Raw genomic sequence first — 24,640 nt, 5'->3', positions numbered from 1 at the left:
TGGCTTTCTCTTTGTCACTCTCATGTCATAAAGCTGCGACTGGTGAAGAAGCACTCGGGCAACAGTTGTTGTATGCAGTCTCTCTCATCTTAGTCACTGAAGCTTGCAACTCCTCCAGAGTTGTTATAGGTCTCTTGGTGACCTCCTCACTAGTCCCGTTCTTGCATTCAATTTTTGAAGATGGCCTGCTCTAGGCAGATTTACAGTTGTGCCATACTCTTTCCATTTCTTGATGATTGACTTAAATGATTCCAACAGAAATTTTCTTGTATCCATCTTCTTTTCAATAACCTTTTCGCTGAGTTGCTTGGAGTGTTCTTTTGTATTCATGGTGTAGTTTATGCCAGGATTCTGACTCACTAGCAATTGGACCTTCCAGGTACAGGTATTTTTTTACTAATCAATTAAAACACTTTGACAGCGCACAGGTTTATATATAGCTAGGACCCCTTCACTAATTATGTGATCTCTGACACCAGTGATGATTTGATCTAACATATTAAAGGGAGTCAATACTTATGCAATCAATTATTTTATGCTTTATATTTGTAATTAATTAGATAAATTTGCAGTGATCTGTTTTCACTTTGACATGAAAGAGTTTTTCTGTTCATCACTGTCAAAAAACCAAATTAAATTCACTGTGAATCAATATTGTAAAACAAACAAACTTGAAAATTTCTAAGGGGGTGTGAATAATTTTTATGGACACTATTTATAAAATGACTTGCCAGTATATAAACTTGAATGGGTTTGGAGTATAATACTTTTCAGTGAACACTAGTGTGTTGCCCTTCCAACAGAAAGCTCGAGGAAGTTAAAAGTTTTAATTGTGTACCACAGCATTAAATTATATTGTATACATGTCCACGTGTTTTCAAAGAAAAAACTAACACGGGGCTTGATTTATTCTTTTATTTGAAAGTGCACATTAAATGGGATGTGGAGGAATGATTTTTCCAAATAAATGTAAGATCAATAACTCTCAGGCTACTTCAGGAGTCCATTATGGGGAGAGTTTTATCACAGATGTATGTAAATGATTTGGAGTTGTGAACTACATGCAGCTGTCTTAAATTTTAATTGTACAAAATAGAAAAAGTGTCTTGGGGAGTATATTGCAATCTATGACGGCAAGCTGGTTAACTACTGCCTGGAAAGAGAAGAAATTTGGGCGGAATGGATTAGAAAGCTGGAAGGTGCTGACATGGATTTAAAGGTTAAATATGGAAACTATGAGTAATGGAATGTCAAAAGTGTGGGTATCAAAACAAGGGGCATAGATTTATAATGAGAGGATGAAGTTTTAAAAGAGATTTAGAAGGATAGTTATTTTTACTCTGATTAATGTTTGGAACTTATTGTGAGAGGACATGGAGAAGTTAGAAGGAATCACTTTATTTAAGAGACAATTAGACACATTTCAATAGGCAAAACTCAGAAGGATACCAATATGGACCAAAGGATTAGTATAGATAGGCATAAGGGTTGGCATGAATGTACTGAGTTGAAGTGGACATTTCTGTGCTCAACAACTCTTTGACCTGATTCCGTATGAGATGGACTAAAAGTTAAGGTGACTGAGACAAAGGTTTTGTAAACCCATAATCCCTGTTGTAGAATTCTGGACACTTCTTTAAACATTTCCTTGGAGCTTTGTTGATGCTTGTTTGGGCTGTAGAGTTGTAGATGATTCTAGAGGTGCTTCTGAATTGGAAATGTTAATCCTGGTGATGAACTGCTTACATAATTCTAAACCACCATAAAACATTAAACGTAAGAGCAAAATTAGGCTGACTCAATAGGCCGATTGGATAATGAGCAGATTGAATGCCTAAAAATACTTGTTTGAGCAAGCATTCAGGTTTGGATTTATGGTTAACATGGGTTTCTATTTTGAATCCCTAACCAGTGATTCAGTCAAACCTACATTTCATCATAAAAGAAAAACTAATTGTGGGAGGATTCCAGCATTACTTTAAATTGATGCTTATAAAATACAGTTACTTACTTGATTGGTTAGGGGAAGAATGGGAATTGCCTAGCTAAAGTTTATTGTGTACCTTGTAATAAATTTCCAGTTTAATTTTACGTATTCAATGAGATGTACCTGAAACACCATTTCCACCAAATTTATGGTTTAGTTTTAAAATTAATTCTCAAAAGATGGGAAAATATACTAAATGGGACAAATATTTTTGTATTCTGATGAGGGAATGCTGTAACATTGAGCCAGGCATTGTATTATCAACAAAGAGGTAAATATGGGTTTATTCCACTACTGTATGTTAGGAATGAATTTTTTTAATCGCCTTTGAAACATGACAACTTTCACTTGTATCACCCAGTTGGTTCACGTGTAAGCCAATTTTTTGTTTCCTTTAAGAAAGAAATTTGTGAAAACTAGCAGAAAAATACAAGCAAACAGTCAATGTGGTTTTATTTGGTTGCGGAAGGTCCTCAATGAGCTGGTACACAAAAGATCGGTCATCAAGTTGTTTTAGGAGTAATATACCAGTGATATGTGGCAGAAAGCTGGTTGAAGACTGCTACTAATGGCAGTATACAAATACAAATTGATTAGTTTGGGAAATTGAAGAGTTCTGGGCTGAGAGAGTTGCAATTTGGGCAGTAAGAAAAGATGAGACTGAGTTCAAAGGCTGATGATATTTGGGCTGTGGGGAGGAATCAGCAGATTCAGAGGAATATATACAAGCTAGGAGCATGGATGAATGCATGACAAATGGAATGTAATATAGAAAAATGCAAGGTCATTGGCTTTAGAAAAATATATGGATTAATTTTTAAAATAGTAAGAAATTGAAAGGTGTTGGTGATCAGAGTAACCTAGGTGACGATGTATACTTACCACAGACTTAATATGCAGTTAATCAAGTTAGAAGTGCAAAGGGTTCATTGTTTTTTTTTGCAAGGGAATTTGAATACAAGAATAAAGACATCTTACTTGAAATGGCATTTGGAACAGGTCTGGTCTCCCTGCCTGAGAAAGGATATAATTGGAGTGAAGTCTCATTAATTGTTGGGATTGCCACAAGGAGAGATCAGGTAGTCTAGGCCTATACTCTCTTTTGAGTTTAGAGGATGAGGGGTGACATCATTGAAATAAGTGATTCATCTGAGGTTTGATAGGGCTAGATATTTGAACATGAGACATTTTCAAGGTACAGTTCAGTCATTTTGGATATAGCTGAGAAGAAATGTCTTCAATCAGTGTGTTCTGAATTTTTAGCATCCTTTGCCCAAGAAGGCTGTGAAGGCTCAGTCATAGTGTACAGAAGAAGGAGATATATAGGCTTTTAAATTTTAATCAAATCAAGGGATAGGGGTTAGCACAGGAAAGTAGGTGTTCTTATTTTCAGCTATACAACTTCGGTCATTGATAGGAACAAACTTAAAATTTATTTCGTTACTTTTTGGAAAATATCAGGCAATTTTTTTTTTAAAAAAGCTTTTAATTACTGATTAAATATATTCTTTTGTTTAAATACTGAAGATAAAGTAAGGACTTTTTTCCTTAATAGTATATTTCAAAGGCTGATATTTAATTGCGTGAAGCAGCATCAGTTAACAACCAGCAGAACAAAATTTTTTGTGGAACCACATTGTTTTTAACAAAATCTTTATTAAGAAATTATTTAGATTTTCTACGTGCATTTAATGTGGAAAATATGGAGAATATTTCTTTATAAAAATTGCAATTTAATTTCAAGTATAATAATAAATTCTTTATTACCAGGGCGAATGATGCGTTGTGTTCGATGTCCTGTGGCCTTTCATGGAGGGGAGACCTGTATTGCAGCTGGGTCTGTGATTCTGACAGCCAACAGTATCATTTGCACCAATCATTTTTCTCCAAAGAAGGGTTATACACATCATGCTCATGTCAATGTTAGCTGGTGTTTTGTCTGTTCAAGAGGTTAGTTCAAGATTTTTTTTCTTTCAGATTTTCTGAATTGACTTATTTTGATCACATTATCATTACACAATGAAAGGCACTATTCTGCCTGTTGTGTCCATTCTTTACGAAGGAGCAAATGAGACTCATTGCATTCCCTGTACATTCACTCCATAGATCTGCAACTTCTTTACTTTTTGATTATAAGCCAGATTTTTTTTTTACTGCTCCAGTTATATCTGCCTCTACAACTACCTCTAGAAGTGCATTCTAGTCTCCCAACAAGTTGCTAATTTTGTGATGTCTTTAATATTCAGCTTTCTAAACAGATTCATGACTTTCTCAAACTGCTACAAATAGCATCTCGCAAAAATCTTTATTTCGGCCGATGTTTACTTGGGGCATAGAGCTTGGGCACTTCCCTTTTGAAAAGCTTATCATTTCACAGAAGACAGCCATTGAATCAATTGTGCCTATGCTTGTTAAAGATAAATTTTGAATTAATCCCACTTTCCCGCTCATGATCCATATCCAGCTGGTTGTGGTTCTTCAAGTGCCTATTCTGGAAGGATTTCCACCACCACCTTTCCTCATTGAGGGAGATAATTTTTCTCAACTCCCTTCTCATCAGTTAACTTGAGTCTAAATTTTGCTGTAACTGGCCTTTCTACTATTGGAAATATTTCTTTATAAACACCTTAATTAAACCAATTGAGGAAAAAATTTTAGAAGGTGTCCTGGATATTATCCTGACCACTTGTGTATTGGTGTAGATTGATTAAAAATATTTATTAAATAATGAATGATACAAGGATTAAACAATATAAATGCACCTCCCTCTACCTCTTCTTCTGGCGGCATTTTCCATACTCCTACCACACTCCATGCCCCTTAGATCCCCTTCAAATATTTTCCCTCAAATTTATTCCCTCTAGTTTTAGACACACCTATCCTTTAAGAGCAAAAGAACAGAATATCTATTCCCCTCTATTTTATAAAACTCTGTAAGGTCAACCCTTGATCCAGGGACAATAATCCCATCCTATCCTTTCTGCACTCATAATTTGGGCCCTCCAGTGCCATTATCATCTTGTAAATCTTTTCTCCATCCTTTCTCGTCCTGATGAGCAGAACTGCACACAATGCTCAAAAATGTTGGCTTTAATTTTCCAAAATTCCCTTGGTTCAGGGAACATAACACTTAGTTGGAAAATAAAGAATGCAAATATTCAATTCTTAAAGGAAAAACCAAATAGGCCAATCAGCTTATCTGTCTTACAGATATTTTTGCAAGCTGCTTAACGATATGGGGGCTTTTGAGAGGGTGCAAAAGTTGTTCACTGGGATGTTACTTGGATTAGAGTATTCATTATAAAGAGAGGTTGGACAACTTTGTTTTCTCTGATGTATTAAAGGTTAAGTGTGATATGGTAGAAGTACATAAAATACTGAGAGACATAGATAGGGTAGATAGCATTTTTTGCCCCAAATGGAAATATAAATTACTAGAAAGCATACTTTTAAGGCGAGATGGGAAAAGTTTAAAGGTGGTGTATGTGGCAAGTTTTATTACGTATTGAGTGGTGTGCACCTGGAACGTACAACTGGGGAGGTGGTGAAAGCGGGTCATATTTTAAGAGGCATATAAATAGATAAATGAACAAATAGGTAATGGTCAACATAGAAGTACAGGTGAATGCGTAGTTTAAGTTGGTGTCACGGTTGGCACAGACATCTTAGACAAGGGCCTACTCCTGTGCTGAGCTCTTCTGTCTTGTTCCTCAAGGAACAGTGGAAGCAAAGTCTTGCAATATATTTACAGTAAGACAGAAATAGGTTCAGGTTAAAATAATTCAGGCCTTGATGTTAGTAACTGCCACAGCAAACTTGAATGTCAAATGGTCTGATGCTGTAAATTTGAATATTTTTATCAACTTTGTTTGCAAGAGTACATTCTCAGCCCAGAGTGTAATCCGTCTAATACAGTTCCTCGGTCCTGGCAACATCCTGGTAAATCTCCTTGGCACTTGCTGTAGTGGTATCATATCTTTTGTATGAAGTGCTCTGAAGTAAAATGTGCTGTGATTAAAAGGACTCCAATGGATCTAGAATTCCAGGATGGAAGTCCTCAGCTCCCTGAAAGTGGCACCGCAAGTGAATAGAGTTTTTAAAGGAAGCATGTGACATGCTTGCCTTTGAGTAAAAGTTGATGCTACACGGTTTCTTGAGCATGTCTGTTTGCCAATTTAAATATTGTGCATTGATCTTGAAGAATGAGTTAACTTTAGAAACTTAAGTATTATGAGAAAGTACCTTTTTCAGAATTCAACCTGCCTGATGTAGTCAGGCTGTGAATGAGAATCTGTCTAAAGCAGGGGTTCCCAACATTTTTTGTGCCGTGGACCTTTGACATTAACCAAGGGGTCCATGGACACCAAGGGTGGATACCCTGAATAAATTCTCTTTGTATGCAAAGCCACAAGTAAATAATCTTTAATATTGACTTCCTATAATCAAATTTTTGTATCTCTGCAAGAATAGCCTCGAATCTTATTGCCATCAGCTGCATCTAGTAGGCATATCAGTATCTTCCAGTGCAAGACAAGATTATGAAAGTGCTTCCACATTGCAGTCACTTGTCACATTCAGGAGAAAAAAAATGCCCATCCCTGCAAAGATACCATTGATAACAGCTTATTATTCCACTTTTTATTTTATGTGATCAGAGAAATACAGCACCTCCTCTGATCACGAGATGAGTACATGGACAGCGGAAATCAATTATCAGTTAATTTGAGACTATTATGAGATTCTATGTAAATGCAATAATTTGTTCTTTGTAAGCATGTTCTGTAATAGTACCCTGAATTAATTTTATATCATTTTATACAGGGGGAAGTCTTCTATGTTGTGAGTCCTGTCCTGCAGCATTTCACCCAGAATGTCTTAACATTGACACCCCTGAGGGGAGTTGGTATTGCAATGACTGCAAGGCAGGCAAGAAGCCACGCTACAAAGACATCATCTGGGTAAAGCTTGGAAGCTACAGGTAAGTCCAGATTTATAGATGATTTAATATTATTTTGGAGTTTTGTTTCAGTAAAGTTTATTCACATTTATAAAAATACTTTGCATGGCAAGTTGATTGTAATTCCAATCTAGAAAGCAATTTGTAATCCCTTGTCTAATAATCAGAACTTGCCACAGTACTGGAAAAAAAATTAAATTTGCAAGCAAGAGGTTGCTCCATTTGACTACATGCTATTTCTGTGAATATTTGGCTAGAAATTACCGTCTTGAAATTTAAGTAAGCATGTTCAGCTATAAAATATGACTACACCCTGGCCTTTTCTTGAAGTGAAGAATTATTTTTGGACTATGCTTCCATCTTCTCTGCTTTAGTATGGTATTAGCTCAAATTGTTCTTCCATAATCCTTTTGGAAATTTTATACCTCACCAAATGGTACCCAACCTACCAAGCAATTCAGATTTACTGCTTTTATTTCAGATTTCAAGTATTCACTTCAGTTTCAAGTTTTTAAGTACTGTATATTGTTTTGGGAATTACATTTCTTTATATTATAGAGAAGTAAAGTCATCTATTTAATTAGACTCTTTAATTAAGATAAAGTTGCCTATTGCAATAACCTAGATATTACTTTCATATTGTTGATAACCTGAAATGTGTTTTCATACGTAGATGGTGGCCTGCAGAAATATGTCACCCAAGGAACGTTCCTACAAATATTCAAAATATGAAACATGAGATTGGCGAATTTCCTGTTCATTTCTTCGGATCAAATGACTACTTTTGGACCCACCAGGCACGTGTATTTCCTTATGTGGAAGGCGATAAGGGAAGCAAAGACAACAAAATAAAAGGCCTCAGCAAGGCCTTTAGAAAAGGTATTACTTTTAAATTAATAACTTCAGTTTAAAAAATATTCACAGATTTTAAAGTTCTATTTCTGTACCAACATTTAATGTTAGTTTGAAGATGATGCTGTGTGTTTAGTTCTTTGTGAGAGTTTTGTCTAAACTGTGCAAAGGAGATCCAAGAAATGAATTTTAAAAAAAGACAAAATAGATTACAAAAGTAGACTGATGAAAGACATGGAAGCTCTGTGAGTTCTTTTTAATGTTTGTTTATTTTGTGATACAGTGCGAAACAGGCCCTTCTGGCCCACCAAGCAGTGCAGAGGAATTTTGTAGACAACTAGCAAAGGTGAATGTGAGTTCCTTTCAAATGAGTTGCAGGATTTCTAATAGGGAACAAGAAAACTGCATGAGTATTTTGTGTCCGTCTTCACAGAAGAAAACAAAAAATGCCTAAAATATTAGAGAACAAAGATCTAGTGAGAATTAGAATCTGAAGAGAATCGTTATTCCTACAAAAAAATTGCAGAAGTTGGTGAGCATGAAAGCTGATAAATTTCAAGGCCTGGTTATATACCAGAATTTTTGAAAACTGGGGTTCTTGAGATGCTCCGCTTATCATCGTCCAGAATTCTGTGTATTCTGGGGTCAGGTGGATACAGCATAGAAACAGGCTCTTTGACCCAACTAGTCCTTGCCAAACAAGATCCCCATCTAAGCCAATCACATTTGCACATGTTTGGCTGGTGTCCCTCCAAGCCTTTTCTATCAAAGTATATATCTGATGATTTATTTTAAATATTGTTGTTATACCTGCCTCAACCAATTCCTCTGCCAGCTCGTTCCATACACATATCACACTTGTGTGGAGTAGGTTGTTCCCTGGTTCCTAGTAAATAGTTTCCTCTGCTTGAAACCTATGCCCTGCAGTTTTTGATTACCTAGCCTTGGGGGTGGGGATAAAGACTGCACTCAGCCTATATATGCCTCTTACAATTTTATACATCTCTCTGAGTAATCCAACAAGTAAAGAAGTAGCCTACTCAACCTCTCTTTATAACCCTTTTCTACGCGTCTTAGCAATATCCTTGTAAAACTCGGCACACTTCCCAACTTGATGGCATCTTTCCTATAGTTGTTAGTATGGATTGGGGGAAAGTAACTGTGACTTCTGTAAGGAAAGGGGAAGAATACAGATTGTAGGAAAAATAATGAAGGATGTAATAACAGAACACCTGGCAAAGAATTGGATAGAGTTGACTTAGATTGATTAAAAGAAAATGTTTTTGTTTGATCTGTGGGAGTTCCTTAAGGATACAACAAGTACAATAGAAAAGGAAGAAGCATTGAAATTGGATTTTCAGATGATTCGATAAAGTCAACAAGGCATAGAGAAATGGAAATAACATCCAGATACTATTCAAAAATGACTCATGAGACAGGAGGCAAAGAGTGAGAATAAACATCAGTCACAAGCTATGACTAGTGAGGTTCTGCAGAAATCAGTAATTGGGCCCTGGCTATAAACAGTTTTATCAACAATTTGGCTGAGGGGGTGAAATAGCATATTTCAAAGTTTGTTCACAATACAAAACTTGATGGAATTAGAAGGAGAAGACTGCAAACATGCTTCAAAGGGATATAGACAAGTTCAGTAAACAGGTGAAAACATGGCAGGCAGAATACATTATGGTGAAAAAGGTTAAGTGCACTTAATTTGATGCACAGAACAGAAAAGACAAGTTGTTGTCAATTATGACAGATTGGGTAGTGCTGGTTTTCAAAGGGACCTAGGTATTAGGCCATACCCTGAGAAGGATATGCAGGCTTGCTCTCCTTATCCAAAAAAAGGAGGTTGGTGAAGAATCACCAGGTATAGTTGATTTCATGAAATGAGGTAAGATAAAAATAGGTTGGACCTATATTTAACATTTAAAAGAATGAGGACAAATCTCATTGATAATTTCATTGTTCTTAGAGGGCTTGACACTGAAGTGAGAGCATTTTACTTAGCTGACGGTTCTGACATTAGGGGTTATACTTAGAATGAAGGGTAGGTTTCTGAAGCAATTTTAATCTTAATGAATGGAATCTTGAAGATTAATATTTGTAGCTGAAGGATTTTTGTTCATCTAGTACTTTTAGACATTTTCTTTGCCAAAAATCTAGTTCATTGTTATCTTAATACTAATATTTTAAAATATATTGAACGCTTGTTTTGGTGCCTTTTAGTCAACCAGGTCTGGTCTTTGTACTGAAGGAAATGTGGCATCCAGTTTGTGCAGAGCAAACTTGTATGATAGCATTGTAAGAATTAAACAATCAGTTATATTTTTAAATAGATAATTTATAATCAGGACTCCAGTGTCTCATTCTCAACAATTTAGGTACTGCAATGAGATATTTTGAATCTTTATTGAAGGACAAAATGGACCTCCAGTTACTATTTCAATTAGGCAATAGCACCTATGAAATTATTGCATCTACTCAGTATTGTATTGAGCCAGTCAGCCTGGATTGTTCTGCTCAGTTCTGTAGATTGAATATGAGTTTCTAAATTGGAATATAGTGTTGTCTACTGTAAGAATAAGTGATGACATGGTTGAGCTGATGGGACAGATATTTTAAAAGTTGGTTCAGCTCCTATAACATTGTTCTACTTATCTTTTGCTCTTTTTGGCAACTTCCTCAATTATCTATTCTTGGCCTCTCTTGTTTCTCATCTACATGCTGCACCTTAGACCTTGTGATGCAAAAAAAATGGTTGTTTGCTCTTCCATGCTATTGACATCCAACTTTATCGCAAGAACCTGAAGGTAGTAATCTCAATATTACAGTGCCACTTGACAAATGTGTAATGATGTAAGAAGATGCATTATTGTGCAAAAATCTTAGGCAAAGGTATATATAGAGTTAGGGTGCTTAAGACTTTTACACAGTAATGTATTTGTCAGCATGGAGCAGTGAGAGAGTTTGTAAATCTAGTGGGACCAAAAGGATGTTGGGAATGGTGAGGGTGGTGCAGGTGCGGGCATACCCACTCCTGACACACCAGGCAAGGTCACTTTATTCCAAACAGTTGGTTCATTGATCATTGCAGAATGTCTCTCTGGTGTTTCCTACTCCCTCCACTCAACCTTTCCCTTTCCCCAACCATGATTCTCCTCTTCTTGCCCCCTTCCCACTCTCAGTCCACAATAGAGACCCATCTTAGAATCAGGTTTATCATCACTCACAAATGTCTTTTTTTTTTAGCAGCAGTACAGTGCAATACATAAAATTACTGCAGTACTATGCAAAAGTCTTAGGGTGTGTGTATATATAATATACAAATATATATATATAAAACATATTTGCACAGAACTGTGGGTCAAATTAATATGCAGTAAGTGAGCAGCTCTGTCCTTGACGTTGTCACGTGTTGAGAGTTGTTAGATCTCCATTCATCTAGACAAGTGGAGGGTATTGCATCACAACCCTGACCTGCCATTTAGAGAAAGTCTGAAGGTAGATGAGTTACCTGGACCAGGTGTTGTACACCCCAGGGTTCTGAAAGAGGTGGCTGAAGAGATTGTGGACACATTAATAATGATGTTTAAGAATCACCAGATTCTGGAATGGTTCTGGAGGACTGGAAAATTACAAATGTTATTCCACTCTTCTAGGGAGAGGCAGAAGGAAATTATAGGCCAATTAGTCTGACTTCAGTGGATGGTAAGATGTTGGAATCGATTGTTAAGGATGGGGTTTCAGGGTACTTGGAGTCACATGATAAAATAGGCCGTGGTCAGCAAGGTTCCCTCGAGAGAAAATATTGCCTGACAAATCTGTTGGAATTCTTTGAAAAACTAACAAGCAAAGGTGAATCAGTGGATGTTGTGTACTTGGATTTTCAGAACACCTTTGACAAAATGCCATACATGAGGCTGCTTAACAAGCTACGAGCCCATGGTATTACAGGAAAGATTCTGGCATGAATAAAGCAGTGGCTAATTGGCAGGAGAAAAGGAATGGGAGTAAAGGGAGCCTTTTCTGGTTGGCTGCCAGTGAGTAGTCGTGTTCTACAGGAGTCTATGTTGGGACTGCTTCTTTTTACGTTATATGTCATTGACTTGGATGATGGAATTGGTGGCTTTGTTGGAAAGTTAGCAGACAATATGAAGATAGGTGGAGGGGCAAGTAGTTTTGAGAAAGTACTAAGACTACAGAGGGACTAAAGACATTAGGAGAATGGGCAAATCAGTGGCAGATGGAATATAGTGTTGGGTATTATATGGACTTGCACTTTGGTCGAAATAAAAGAGATTGTTTTCTAAATGAGAGAAAATTCAAAAATCCAAGTTGTAAAGCGACTTGGGTGTCCTCATGCAAAATTCCCTAAAGGTTCATTTGCAGGTTGAGTTGGTGGTGAGCAAAGTAAGTGTGATGTTTCAGGAGGACTAGAAAATAAAAGCAAGGATGTAATGTTGAGGACTTATAAAGCACTGGTGAGGCCTCACTTGGAGTATTGTTTTGGCCCCTTATCCAAGAAAGGATGTGCTGACATTGGAGAGAGTTCATGGGAGGTTCATGAAAATTATTCCAGCATTGAACAGCTTGTCATATGAAGAGCATTTGCTGGCTCTGGACCTGTATTCACTGGAATTCAGAAGAATGGGGGTGGCCTCATTGAAACCTTTCGAATGGTGAAAGGCTTCGATAGACTGGATGTGGAGAGGATGTTTCCAATAATGGGAGAGTCTAAGACCAGAGGACACAGCCTCAGAATAGAGGGGCTTTCTTTTAGAATGGATATTAGGAGGAATTTCTTTAGCCAGAAAGTGGTGAATCTGTAGAGTTAGTTACCACAGGCAGTTGTGGAGACCAAGTTTTTACATGTATTTAAGGCAGAAGTTGTTAGATTCTTGATTGGTCAGGGCATGATGGCAAGAGATTGGGGCTGAGAGGGGGAAATAGATCAGCCATGATGAAATGGCAGAGCAGACTCGATGGGCTAAATGGCTTTATTCTACTCCTCTATCTTATGGTCTCTTAGGGAAATGTTTTGAGTGGTTGGGAGGCAAGTTGCTTGCCAGAGAATTTCCAAATTCTGTCATGCCTGTTTAGTTGCTATGCAACTGCATGCAGTGAGTAGTGAGCAATTGGTAGACTATTTTCTAACAGGGAGAAAATTCAAAAATCTGAGGTGCAAAGGAGGCTCATGGGAATGATTCTGGGCATGAAAGGATTATCTTATGAAGAGCATTTGATGGTTCTGGGCCTGTACTTGCTGGAATTTAGAAGAATGGGGAAGGGGGGGGGATTTCATTTAAATGTATTGAATGTTGAAGGGCCAGAATGGAGTGGTGAATCTGTAGAATTCATTTTCACAAGTGGCTGTGCGGGCCATGTCTGGGTGTATTTGACGCAAAGGTTGATAGGTTCTTGATTAGTTAGGATGTGAAAGGTTACAGTGCAAAGGCAAGAGAATGGGGTTGAGAGGGAAAATTGATCAGCCATGATGAAGTAGCAGAGCAGGATCGATGAGCCTAATTTTGCTCCTATCTCTCATGGTCAAAAAATGAATTTCAGTATATTGATGGTGGGGATTCTGTGATTGAAGTAATTATACAGTGGCATGCAAAAGTTTGGGCACCCCTAGTCAAAATTTCTGTTACTGTGAGTAGAAGATGAACTGATCTCCAAAAGTCATAAAGTTAAAGATGAAACATTCTTTTCAACATTTTAAGCAAGATTAGTGTATTATTTTTGTTTTGTATAATTTTAGAATGGAAAAAAGGGAAAGGAGCACCATGCAAAAGTTTGGACACCCCAAGAGATTTGAGCTCTCAGATAACTTTTACCAAGGTCTCAGACCTTAATTAGCTTGTTAGGGCTATGGCTTGTTCACAGTCATCGTTAGGAAAGGCCAGCTGATGCAAATTTCAAAGCTCACCTGACTCACTGACTCCTCAAACATTGTCCTAAGCAGCTGCCTAGCACTCTGAAAATTAAAATAAATGATGCCCACAAAGCAGGAGAATGCTATAAGAAGATAGCAAAGAGTTCTCAGTTGGCCATTCCCTCAGTTCGTAACGTAGTTAAGAAATGGCAGTTAACGGGAATGGTGGAGGTCAAGTTGAGGTAAGAGTTATCAGAAGACTACCTTTTCTGTGTCCTCACCACAAAATTCAGCGTCAGAAGTTGGCAAAGGAACATCTAAACAAGCCTGATGCATTTTGGAAACAAGTCCAAGTAAATTCTGAGAGGCAGGATTTATGAACATTTGGAGAGGTATAATATGATTAGGAATAGTCAGCATGGCTTTGTCAAGGGTAGGTCATGCCTTACAAGCCTGATTGAATTTTTTGAGGATGTGACTAAACATACGGAGGAAGGTAGAGCAGTAGATGTAGAGTACAGTCGTTGCTCCTTATCCGCGGATTCCGCATGCATGGATTCAACCAACCGCGGGTCGGGAAACCCGTAAGTTCTCTCTCCAGCCTCGTTGTTTGAGCATGTACAGACTTTTTTCATGTCATTATTCCCTAAACAATACAGTATAACAACTATTTACATAGTAGTTACATTGCATTAGGTATTATAAGTAATCTGGAAATGACTTAAAAGAACAGGCAGTCCCCGGGCTATGAATGAGTTCCATTCCTGAGTCCGTCTTTAAATTGGATTTGAAGGGGGAACAGGTACATCCGTTATTATTTAGCGTCAGTTAGTCAAACGTTTGTGTTAGTATATAGTACATATTTTACCTTTATGCATATAAAACATTTAAGAAACATACGTATGTTACTAAGTACTGACCGTGCAGGGTGCCCAAACTTTTGCTTTGGACCCTTTTCCTTTTTTGTTATTTTGAAACTGTAAAAGATGGAAATAAAAAAAAGTAATATTGCTTAAAATATTAAAGAAATATGTCATCTTTAACTTTATGCCTTTTGGAAATCAGGTCATCTTTTACTCGCTTAGCTATTCAAAGTAACATAAATTTTGACCAGGGGTGCCCAAATTTTTGCATGCTGCTGTATGTTCAAGATGTTCATTGTCTGGCAGTTTTGGAGGTGATATGAATGGAACTGAATCATATATGATAGAAGGTAGGTGAACATAGGCCACAGTTCAGGAACTTTGCAGTGATGTTTTTGTACCACCACCCACAACCACCTTTCTTTTGTGGACTGGTCTTTTGGAATAATTTCCCTCCATCATTGACCTGTTAGACTAGAGCACACTGATGTCATGTCAAATGCTGCCTTAATGTCAAGGGCAGTCTTGCCTCACCTCTAGAATTCAACTCTTTTTTTTAGTTGGCTATGATGAGGTCTGGGGCCAAGTGGTCCTGGTAAAACCCAGTGTGAGCATTGGTCACTCAAGAGCATTAGTAACAACAGTTTCCATCACTCTTAATAGAATGAAGCAAAGCAGCACCCATTTTAACATAGCAAAACTAACCCAGTGACCTTTACTGAAGCTGTATGATTGGTGTCGGACTATTTGGAGACTTCACCAAAGTGATAGGTCGTAAGATGTGCTTCAGTGTAGAAAAGGGAAATGGACAACTAAAGTACTTTAAGGGCTATACTGAATCTCTGGTCTCAGTGGCTGAATCTGATTGTCATTGGTGGAATATACAGGTATCCTTATAGCCCAGACTGGCCCTGGCTGAGAGTACTGGTAGAATTAGAGAGCTGGAAGAACTTATGTTGGTTGAATAGGGTTGGCCAAGTTATCAGACTGCAAAGTTTTAGATAACCTTAAAAATGGTAGTCTAGTCTGGAGATGGCAAACAGATCGAGAAAGGCATAATTAGGATAAGAATTGATTATCGATACAGGAGGAAGAAGCTGTTACTCCATGAGTTCAGTATCAAATCTCCCATAATTACTGTACTGAGCATGTCATGGGTACCTCCAATATGCTGATTTATAAACCCGCTTTTACAACTTCAACCAATATTCCCAACTTTTGCCCTTTCTTAATTTCACCCAAACTGATTTCTACATCATGATGTATCGTATCAGGTACATTTCTTACTAGTGTGTTGGTTTTGTCCTACGTAAATAATACAAGTCTCAATACTTCTCCCCCATCTTCTCTAAGTTTTGAATATCCTTGAGCAAATAACTGCCATCTCTGATCATCCTGAACCTGTTTTTGTAATGAAAGTTGGGTTGTATATATGTATTTCATTATGTGCTGTAATCCATATGCTTTCAGTATAGCTTATTTAATTTTGCCCTTAACATTTTCTGCACTTTGACCCTTTTTACTGCTTGCCTTTATTACTGTGACTTCTTCATTTCACTTGTCATTTGCTACGTTTCACTGCCGGCTTCATGACTATGCTTTCCTTTAGAATTCCATGTAAGATTCCCATTATACTGCTAGATTAATTTGTATCTCTCAGAATTCTTTTTGCAATCATCCCTGCAAGGATATTGGTCCTGGTCTGCAGAACTATAATCCATTTCATTTGTGTAGTTCCTACCTACCCAATAAATGGAACTACTGCTTGAGAAATCTCAAGTCCTGTCTTCCTGTGCTACCTCTTTATGTATTCATCTGACTTATCCTCTTCTTTCTCTACATGTTAGCACGTGTCATTCTAATATTGAGATTACTCCAAGACCTTGCTCGTTGATCTTTTGCCTAGCTCACTAAAATCTTCCTACAGGACTTCATCCTTTCTCTCCCTCATTGATACCAATGAGGTTTTCAGCAACATATGAGCTGAGGCAAAGGAGATAATAGATAATGCTGCAGAGCTAGAAATAGGCTGTCCTAAATAAAAATTAAAAGTCTGTCCTGAGTCTTATATGCTCATTAGGCCTGTGCTTATGCTGGTTTCCATGGCGTGGAGCAACTGAGAGTACGAGACTTGATATCTTTCCAACAGCATATCAAAATAGCTAAAAAGGCAATAACAAGAAATTATTTTTTAATTTATAATTACAATTTTAGATAGCAGTATTTCACAGTCCTTAAATATTAATTTCATCTGCCACTAACACAGAGTGACAGTAGTGGATAGCAGCAACATAATGCATTGCAATTCCTTGCTTAGGCCATTCTCAACAGCATCCCCAAAACTGCAACCTCTGTCACCGAAAAGAACAAGGCGATCATGTGGATGATAACATTGCTACCAGCAGGCTGTTCTCAAAGTTGTACACTTCCATGACTTGGAAGTGCCATCATTGCTACGGGACTTAATTCTTGGAACTATCTCATCATTAATATTCTTGGAGTACGTTCACTAAAAGAATTGCAGTGATTCATCACCACACTCTTCAACAGCAGTTACATGGGCAATCAGTGGGACAACCTTCCCACTCCCATCCCAAAAATGAATAACAAAAGTAAATCTCCCATGCTTTTTTTGTATTTGTCCCAATTTTGCTAATTATTGTGAAAACTTTTCTCCATTCTTTGTGCCTGATTTTTAATCTTTGCCCCTGTAATTTTAAGGAACAAACTTCTCGGTGGGGGGGGGGGTGGAATGCCTTCCACAGAAACGTTTGTTACACGACACACAATTTAGGTGTATATTATGAATAAAGCCATTTCTAGGTGCTTGTTATTACCATATGGCAAGAATTTGGGAATGGAGGAGCCAATAGTCTTGGCTGCCTTCCATGGATAATCTAGGTGACTTGTTGGTAAACATTAGCTAATGAATCATCATTAAAATAAAATATTAAATCCACTGCTACACACACAGTGTGCTGGAGGGACTTGGAGGTCAGGCAACATCTATAGAAATGCATAAACAGTTGACATTTCGGGCTGAGACCCTTCATCAGGACCGGAGAAGGAGGAGGAAGATGCCAGAAAAAGGTGGTGAAAAAGGAGAAGGTGGACAAGCCTGAAGCTGATGGGTGAAATCATGTTGGCTGGGGGAGAGGACTGAAGAAAGGAAGCTGGGAGGTGGAGACCGGAGAAGGAATCTGATAGGAGAGGAGAATGGATCATGGGAGAAAGTGAAGGGGGAGAAGGTGATGGGTAGGTGAGGATAAAGGGTAAGAGGCCTGAGTGGGAAAATAAAGAAGAGGTAAGGGGGAAAGGGAGAAAAGATATCAAAAGCTGGAGAAATTGATGATCCAACCATCTGACTGGAGTCTAACTAGATGGAAAATTAAGTGTTGTTCCTCCAACCTGAGAGTAGCCTCATTGTGGCAGAAGAGGAAACCACAGAATGGCATGTCAGAACAGACATGGAGATAGGGATTGAAATAGCCACTGGGAAATTCTGCTTTTTGCAGATAGAGGGGAGATGTTCAACAGAGTAGTCCCCCAATCCTCAGGTCTCAACAACATAGAGGAGGCTGCATTGGGAGCACCAGATTCAGTAGAAGGCCACAACAGATTTGGGGCTGAAATGTTGCCTCACCTGGAATGACAGATTGGAGCCCTGAATGAATTTGAGGGAGAGGTGCATGGGCAGGATGAAGATTAGTGGAGAGGGATGAATGGATAAGGGAATCTAAGAGATCCCTGCAAAAAGCTGAGAGTTGGGTGGGGTTTGGTAAAGGTGTGTTTGGTGGTAGGGTCCCATTAAAGATGTCTGAAGTTGCAAAGAATGATGTGTTGGACTTGTAAGCTAATGGACTGGTAGATGAGGACAAAAGGAACTTTATCCCTGTTAAGGCGGGAAGATAGAATGAGAACAGGAAATGGAACAGATGCAGGTGAGGACATCTGATTGTCCTGGAAAGGAAAGCCTCATCTTGGGAACAGATTAGATGAAGGATCTGAGCAAAGGGAATGGGATTTTTGCAAGATATAAGGTGGGAACAAATCAATCTCTCTTCCACCCCCCCCCCCCCCACCACCATTTTCACCATATGCATTCACTTTTCTCCTCCTCCTCCCCATTAAAACAAGGGTGTTTTCTATTTATCTTAAATGGATCCCAATGCACTTATCTACAATGCCTATAAAAGTTCATCTCTCCCCCCCCCCCCCCCGACATTTTCATGTTTTATTTTTTTACAAGATTGAATCACATTGCATTTCATTCAACACTCATCAACAGAAAAAGACTCTTTCAGTTCAAAGTTAAACAGATCTCTACAAGGTGAGTGATCTAAATTAATTACAAGTATAAAACTCAAAATAATTGATTGCGCAAGTGTTCACATCCTTTAATATGATACCAAATCATCACTGGTGTGGCCAAATGCTTTTAGAAGTCACATAATTAATTAAATAGAGATCATCGTGTGCAGTCAGGGTGTTTCAATTGATTGCAGTAAAAGTACACCTGTATCTGGAAGGTCCCACTGCCTGTGCGTCAGTATCCTGGGAAAAACTACAACATGAAGACAAAAGAACACTCCAAGCAACTCCACAAAAAGGTTATTGAAAAGCATTAGTCAGGAGACAGATGCAAGAAAATTTTCAAGCCACTGAATATCCCTTGGAGTAGTTAAGTCAATCATCAAGAACGAAATAATGTGGCACAGCTATAAACCTGCCTAGAGCAGGCAGTCCTCAAAAACTGAGTGGCTGTGCAAGATGGAGACTAGTGAGGGAGGCCACAAAGAGACCTATGACGACTCTAGGGGAGTTGCAAGCTTCAGTCCCTAAGATGAGGGAGACTTGTGCATACAACAACTGTTGCCCAGGTGCTTCATCAGTTGCAGCTTTATGGTAGCGTGGCAAAGAGAAATACACTATTGGAAAAAAAAACTTGCGTGAAATCTCGGCTAGAGTTTGCCAGAATGCATGTATGGGATTCTTAAGTCAACTGGAAGTAAGGTTCTATGGGCTGATGAAACTAAATCTGAGCTTTCTGGCCATCAGTCTAAACACTATGTTTAGCATAAGCCAAACACTGCACATTATCAAAGACACAACATCCCTACCATGAAGCATCATGCTGTGGGGATGCTTCACTGCAGTAAGTCCTGGAAGACTTGTGAAGGTAGAGGGTAAAATGAATGCAGCAACATACCAGGAGAATCTGGAGGAAAACGTGATACAGTCTGCAAAAGAACTGCAACTTGGGAGATTTGTTTGCTAGCAAAATAATGACCCCAACTTACACAGGAATTACTTACAAACAACAAAGTTAATGTCCTGGAGTAGCTAAGTGAAAAGTCCAGACCTCAGTCCAGTTGAGAATTGTGGGTGGATTTGAAAAGGGCTGTTCACCCATGATCCCCATGCAATCTGACAGAGCTTGAGCAGTTTCATTAAGTGGAATAGGGAAAAATTGTTGTGTCCAGATGCGCAAAGCTGCATCTACTAAATACTGACTTGAAGGGGGATGAGTAATTTTGCTATCAATTTTGTATTTAATAATTCTAATAAATTTAGACAAACTTATAAAAATTTTGTTTTCACATTGACACAAAAGACTCTGTTGATCAGCATCAGAAAAGTCAAATTGAATCCACTGTGACTCAATGTTGTAAAACAATGAAATGTGAAAACTTATAGGGGGTGGGGGCAAATACTTTTTATAGGCATTGTATGTGACCATCATTTTCCACATGGAAGTAAATCACGTGGACTTGGCAGATTGGTGTCCCAGTGCGTCTTCCCCCAAGAAGCCCCCAGTACAGCACACACTTTTTAAAAATGTGTTTTTTCAAAAAAAAAGTATTTTGGTCTCAATACATCAAATCTTAGTTAATAATGGTATGGCAATGTTGTTCCTTTATAAATGAAACATTAATATTCTTTAGACATTTTGGAAACTGGATTAAAGCCAAGCTTTTGACTAAACTTGGTGTTCTGTGTTAAAACATCATTATAAATGCAGAGTCAATAGTTTTTACATGTTGTCGGTTCTCAGATTCCAAGTTCCTCCAAACTCTTGTTCCACCTTGAGCACATGGCCTCACAAAAAGCAGAACATAGCATATTGCAATTATTTAAAATTAGTCAGCTATCATGGGTATTAGCCTTTGTAGAATCCAAGACATCTTCAAAGAGTGGTGACTTAGAAAGGCGGTGTCCATTATTAAGGACCCCATCAGCTAGGAGGTACAGAAGCTTGAAGATTGCACACTCAGCAGTTCAGGAACAGCTTCTTCCACCTCTGCTTTATGATTCCTAAATGGACATTGAAACCATGAACACTAACTCACTTTTTTTTATTACTTCTGTTTTTGCCCTATTTTTAACTATTTAGTAGGCATTGATATAATTACTGTAATTGATTAACTTTTTTCATGTATTGTACTGCTGCTAAAAATTTCACATTTGCCAGTGATATTAAACCTGATTCTGAATTAAAACTATCATACATTTTGCATAACTTGTCACTTGTGAGCTCTGCTGTTTTTGAATTTTAATTTGCCATTGTGCTATTAGTAGAGAGAAATTAGTTAAAAGTTTTTTTTGAACACAATTTAAATAGCCAGTTTTTTCTCATCATCTTTTAAAATTCTTTCTCTCTCTTTTTTGCAAATATTTCAGCTTTAGAAGAGGCAGCAGAACGCTTTCAGGATCTTAAAGCTCAGAGGGAAACCAGGGAAGCACAAGAAAATGAACGCAATGGGAGAAAGCCTCCGCCATATAAACACATAAGGGTAGGCATAAAGTAATTATTCATTATTCTCATGCTATTTTTAACCTGAATGGTCATGCTCAAGATGGATTCTGTGCACATGAACAGGTGTTTGCTTTGACTCAAGTAATGATTATGCTAATTTTGATTCTAATTTAAGGTGAGAAAATTTACAATTTAGAGGCAATGATGAAGAAATGGAGAGGAAGAGATCTGATTGGTCTTGTACAAAAATAACTGCTGGAGGAAGTCAGTGGATCAAGTAGCATCTACAAAGGGAATGTCAGTGTTTCAAGCTTGAATGAAAAGAGGAGAGGGGTGGTAGCCAGTATCAAGAGAAGAGAGGAAGGGATGAAGCTACAGTCAATAGGTGATAGGTAGGCGAAGGAGGAGTGAGGGTCTTCAACCTCATCTACTGTGACCTCCTCTACAGTGCATACTAGGCAACCAGTTTCCATAATTGAGGTCCAGCACAGAATAGGTTTTTCCAGCCCTTTGAGCCACACCGCCCAGCAAATCCCCAATTTAATCCCAGCCTGATCATGGGACAATTCATCATGGCCAATTAACCTATCAACTGGCATGTCTTTGGACTGTGGGAGAAAGCCCATGCTGTCACGAGCAAATGTACTAAAAACCTTACAGGCAGCGGTGGGAATTGAACCTTGGTCACCTGGACTGTAAAGGTTTGTGCTATCCACTTCGCTACCGTGCCGCCACCTGTGCTTTGTCTACATTGCACAACCTGTGCTCCAGTTGATATGTCACTTCAGTTCTTTTCCATTCCCACAGTGATCTGTCTTCTGCCTTCTACACTGTCAAGTGAGACCAAAAGCAAACTAGAAGAACAGCAACTTGTATTCCACCTGGATAGTTTACAACCCAATAATATGATCATTGGATTATTGAATTTTCCAATTTCATGCAAGCTTTGTACAGTATTCTCCTTCACTACCTCTCCTTTCACTCCCATTTGTTTTCCTTCACCTACTACCCATGCACTTTGTTCATTAGATCCCTTTCTCATTATCACCTTCCATATTTATCAGATTCAGCACATGTAGCCTTTGTCTGCAGCCTCCCAGCCTCTGTCTCCATCTGCTGCTTACCCTTTATTTTCTTCTTCCCGGTCTGCTTCTGGCTATCACCCATTAGTGCTTGTCTTTCAACTCCACTCCTCCCCTTCCAGCTGGCATCATTCCTCACTTCTCAGTCCAACGATTGCCTTTGACTCCTGTCTCGTCCTCCTTGCAGCCCCCTCGCCCTCTTTACACTGGCTACCTTCTTTCCACATTCAGTCCTGATATAGTCTCAATCTGAATAATTAATTAATCATTTCCCTCACTGGCTGCTGTTTGACTTGCTGAGCTCTTTCTACAGGTGCTGCCTAACCTACTGTATAGGTCTTCCTGCTTGTGTCCCTAAGATTTGTTGTTTGCATGTGCAGGATATAAATTGTAGAACTGAACCTAAGCCTTTCAATTTGAGTTATTTTTGACAATCAGCCAACAATTTTGTTATAGGCTGCTTAAAGTTGATTTAATAACAAAATATCTGAGTAAGAGTCCAGAATAGTACATGTACCTGTGACTAGCAACTTGGAATATGTGAATGAATTTTGTTTTAAGGATACATGTGTCAGTTTTCCTGAAGGTTACTTGACAGAGTTGGTTGAATATTTCTCCTTCACTTGTCTCAGGCTATACTTTCTCGTCCACCTGATATCTTGTGTTTGTAAATGCCCTCTATGTTTTAGCAAGTTATTGGTAAATTCTGAATGCTGTACTTGATGAGAGTCATTTCAAATATCCATCAATTTTTAGTTTATTTTTGTATATATTCATATTTCAAGCTCCATTAGTCCTTTGTGAAATAAAATTACAATTTTTAAAATTCTGCATTTCAAGTCGATCTCTGCAGTTTTCTAAATCATATTCTTTACACTTAAATAATAATTTTCTCCAATATTACCTCAAACACTCCTGCCATCATATACCCATGCCAAGAATTACAGATTCTATTTTTTACCTTTAAGTGTTACGTGATGTGCGTTAATTCACAGGCTATAAAAATTAAGTATCCATTTCAGCATTTTAAGCTTATATCAGTTCAATTTGTGTTCAAGGTTTTTAAAATCTATTCTTTCTTTAAAGGTCAATAAACCATTTGGCAAAGCACAAATTTACACGGCTGATATTTCAGAAATCTCGAGATGTAACTGTAAACCAACTGATGATCATCCTTGCGGCCTGGATTCAGAGTGCTTGAACAGAATGTTAATGTACGAATGTCATCCTGCTGTATGCCCAGCTGGTGCACGATGCCAAAACCAGTGTTTTAGCAAAAGGCAGTATCCTGAGTCGCAGGTTGTCAAAACTGCTGGAAAAGGCTGGGGTCTCATTACAAAGACTGACATAAAGAAAGTAAGCTGTTAGAATGATACTTTTCATAATTTAATGATCAATTTTGGTAGTTGCTTGAGTAGCTCTTCATGCGATTGAATAATCTACTTACTAGTTGAGAATCTAGGCAATATGAAGCTTAATTCCAATGCCTCTACTAGTATATCCTAGATATTGACATTTAAAATATAAACATGAATTATTTTTCACTGTTTCGTATGATGCAGGAGGCTCCTATTTGGCCCATTCAGATTATATTAGCATTCTAATTATTCCCATAAGTCTTTTTGTCCTACATAATGTTCCTGTAACCTCTATTCCCTCTCTCATGCCTGTCACCCGTTTGATTCACCTGCCATCTACTAATACCAGAAGTTTACTGTTACTCTACCAGCATAAATTTGAGATCTGTGAGGAAGCCCAAGTAAAGCAAACCCTCACAGCAATGTACAAATTCTGCACTGAAGCAGAGTTCAAGTCAAACCCAAGTTGCTGTAACTGCTACACCATTGTGTTGCCTTTCAGTTTAGGGACAACAAGTTTGACTGAATTAGCAGATGGAGTCCAAGTCTAATCGCTATTTTTCTTTGTTCTAATTCTAAATGTTCTGTCCAATACAGGGAACATTTGTTAATGAATATGTGGGAGAGGTAATAGATGAAGATGAATGCAGAGCAAGAATCCGGTTTGCACAAGAACATAACATTGCCAATTTCTACATGCTCACTATTGACAAGGTAAATCTTACACTGGTTAACCTTTCCAGGTGATTAGAAAGCAAAGCCTGGTCTGTTCTAGAGTACCACTTTTTAATAGTTTTGAATGTACTTTAATAATCAGTAAATGGTTTCATACAGACCACTTTGATAAATTACCTGCAACTTGCTCACTGCCATACACTGGATTTCAATTCTCACGGGGATTGAAAT

The 24,640-nt window shown here is 38.1% G+C and overlaps 2 protein-coding genes across 7 annotated transcripts in view; one reads left to right on the top strand and one right to left on the bottom strand.

Moving 5' to 3' along the window:
- The window catches only part of letm1 (leucine zipper-EF-hand containing transmembrane protein 1), a 173,207-nt gene that overhangs the window by 125,812 nt on the left and 22,755 nt on the right, over window positions 1-24,640 (bottom strand). For 2 of the 5 annotated variants that reach the window (XM_059965569.1, XM_059965568.1), the window contains one exon: window positions 14,595-14,651. The exons of 2 other annotated variants lie outside the window; for them this stretch is intronic. The gene's annotated coding sequence lies outside the window, so the exon portion shown is untranslated. Of the gene's footprint in view, window positions 1-3,754; window positions 3,873-14,594; window positions 14,652-24,640 lie in introns of those variants that run through there. One more of the 5 variants, XM_059965572.1, reaches the window with a different exon arrangement.
- LOC132391861 (histone-lysine N-methyltransferase NSD2-like) overlaps window positions 1-24,640 on the top strand; it is a 92,789-nt gene that overhangs the window by 56,992 nt on the left and 11,157 nt on the right. For both annotated transcript variants that reach the window (XM_059965562.1, XM_059965561.1), the window contains exons 14-19: window positions 3,758-3,937; window positions 6,809-6,965; window positions 7,618-7,823; window positions 21,219-21,331; window positions 23,463-23,732; window positions 24,332-24,448. In XM_059965562.1, the coding sequence (XP_059821545.1) occupies window positions 3,758-3,937; window positions 6,809-6,965; window positions 7,618-7,823; window positions 21,219-21,331; window positions 23,463-23,732; window positions 24,332-24,448 (1,043 nt within the window). The remainder of the gene's footprint in view (window positions 1-3,757; window positions 3,938-6,808; window positions 6,966-7,617; window positions 7,824-21,218; window positions 21,332-23,462; window positions 23,733-24,331; window positions 24,449-24,640) is intronic.

The sequence above is a fragment of the Hypanus sabinus genome, chromosome 3 (assembly GCF_030144855.1).
Source record: "Hypanus sabinus isolate sHypSab1 chromosome 3, sHypSab1.hap1, whole genome shotgun sequence".
NCBI classification, from domain to species: domain Eukaryota; kingdom Metazoa; phylum Chordata; class Chondrichthyes; order Myliobatiformes; family Dasyatidae; genus Hypanus; species Hypanus sabinus.
The sequence above is the reverse complement of the archived record's forward strand: the minus strand, read 5'-3'. Positions and strand labels throughout refer to the sequence as shown.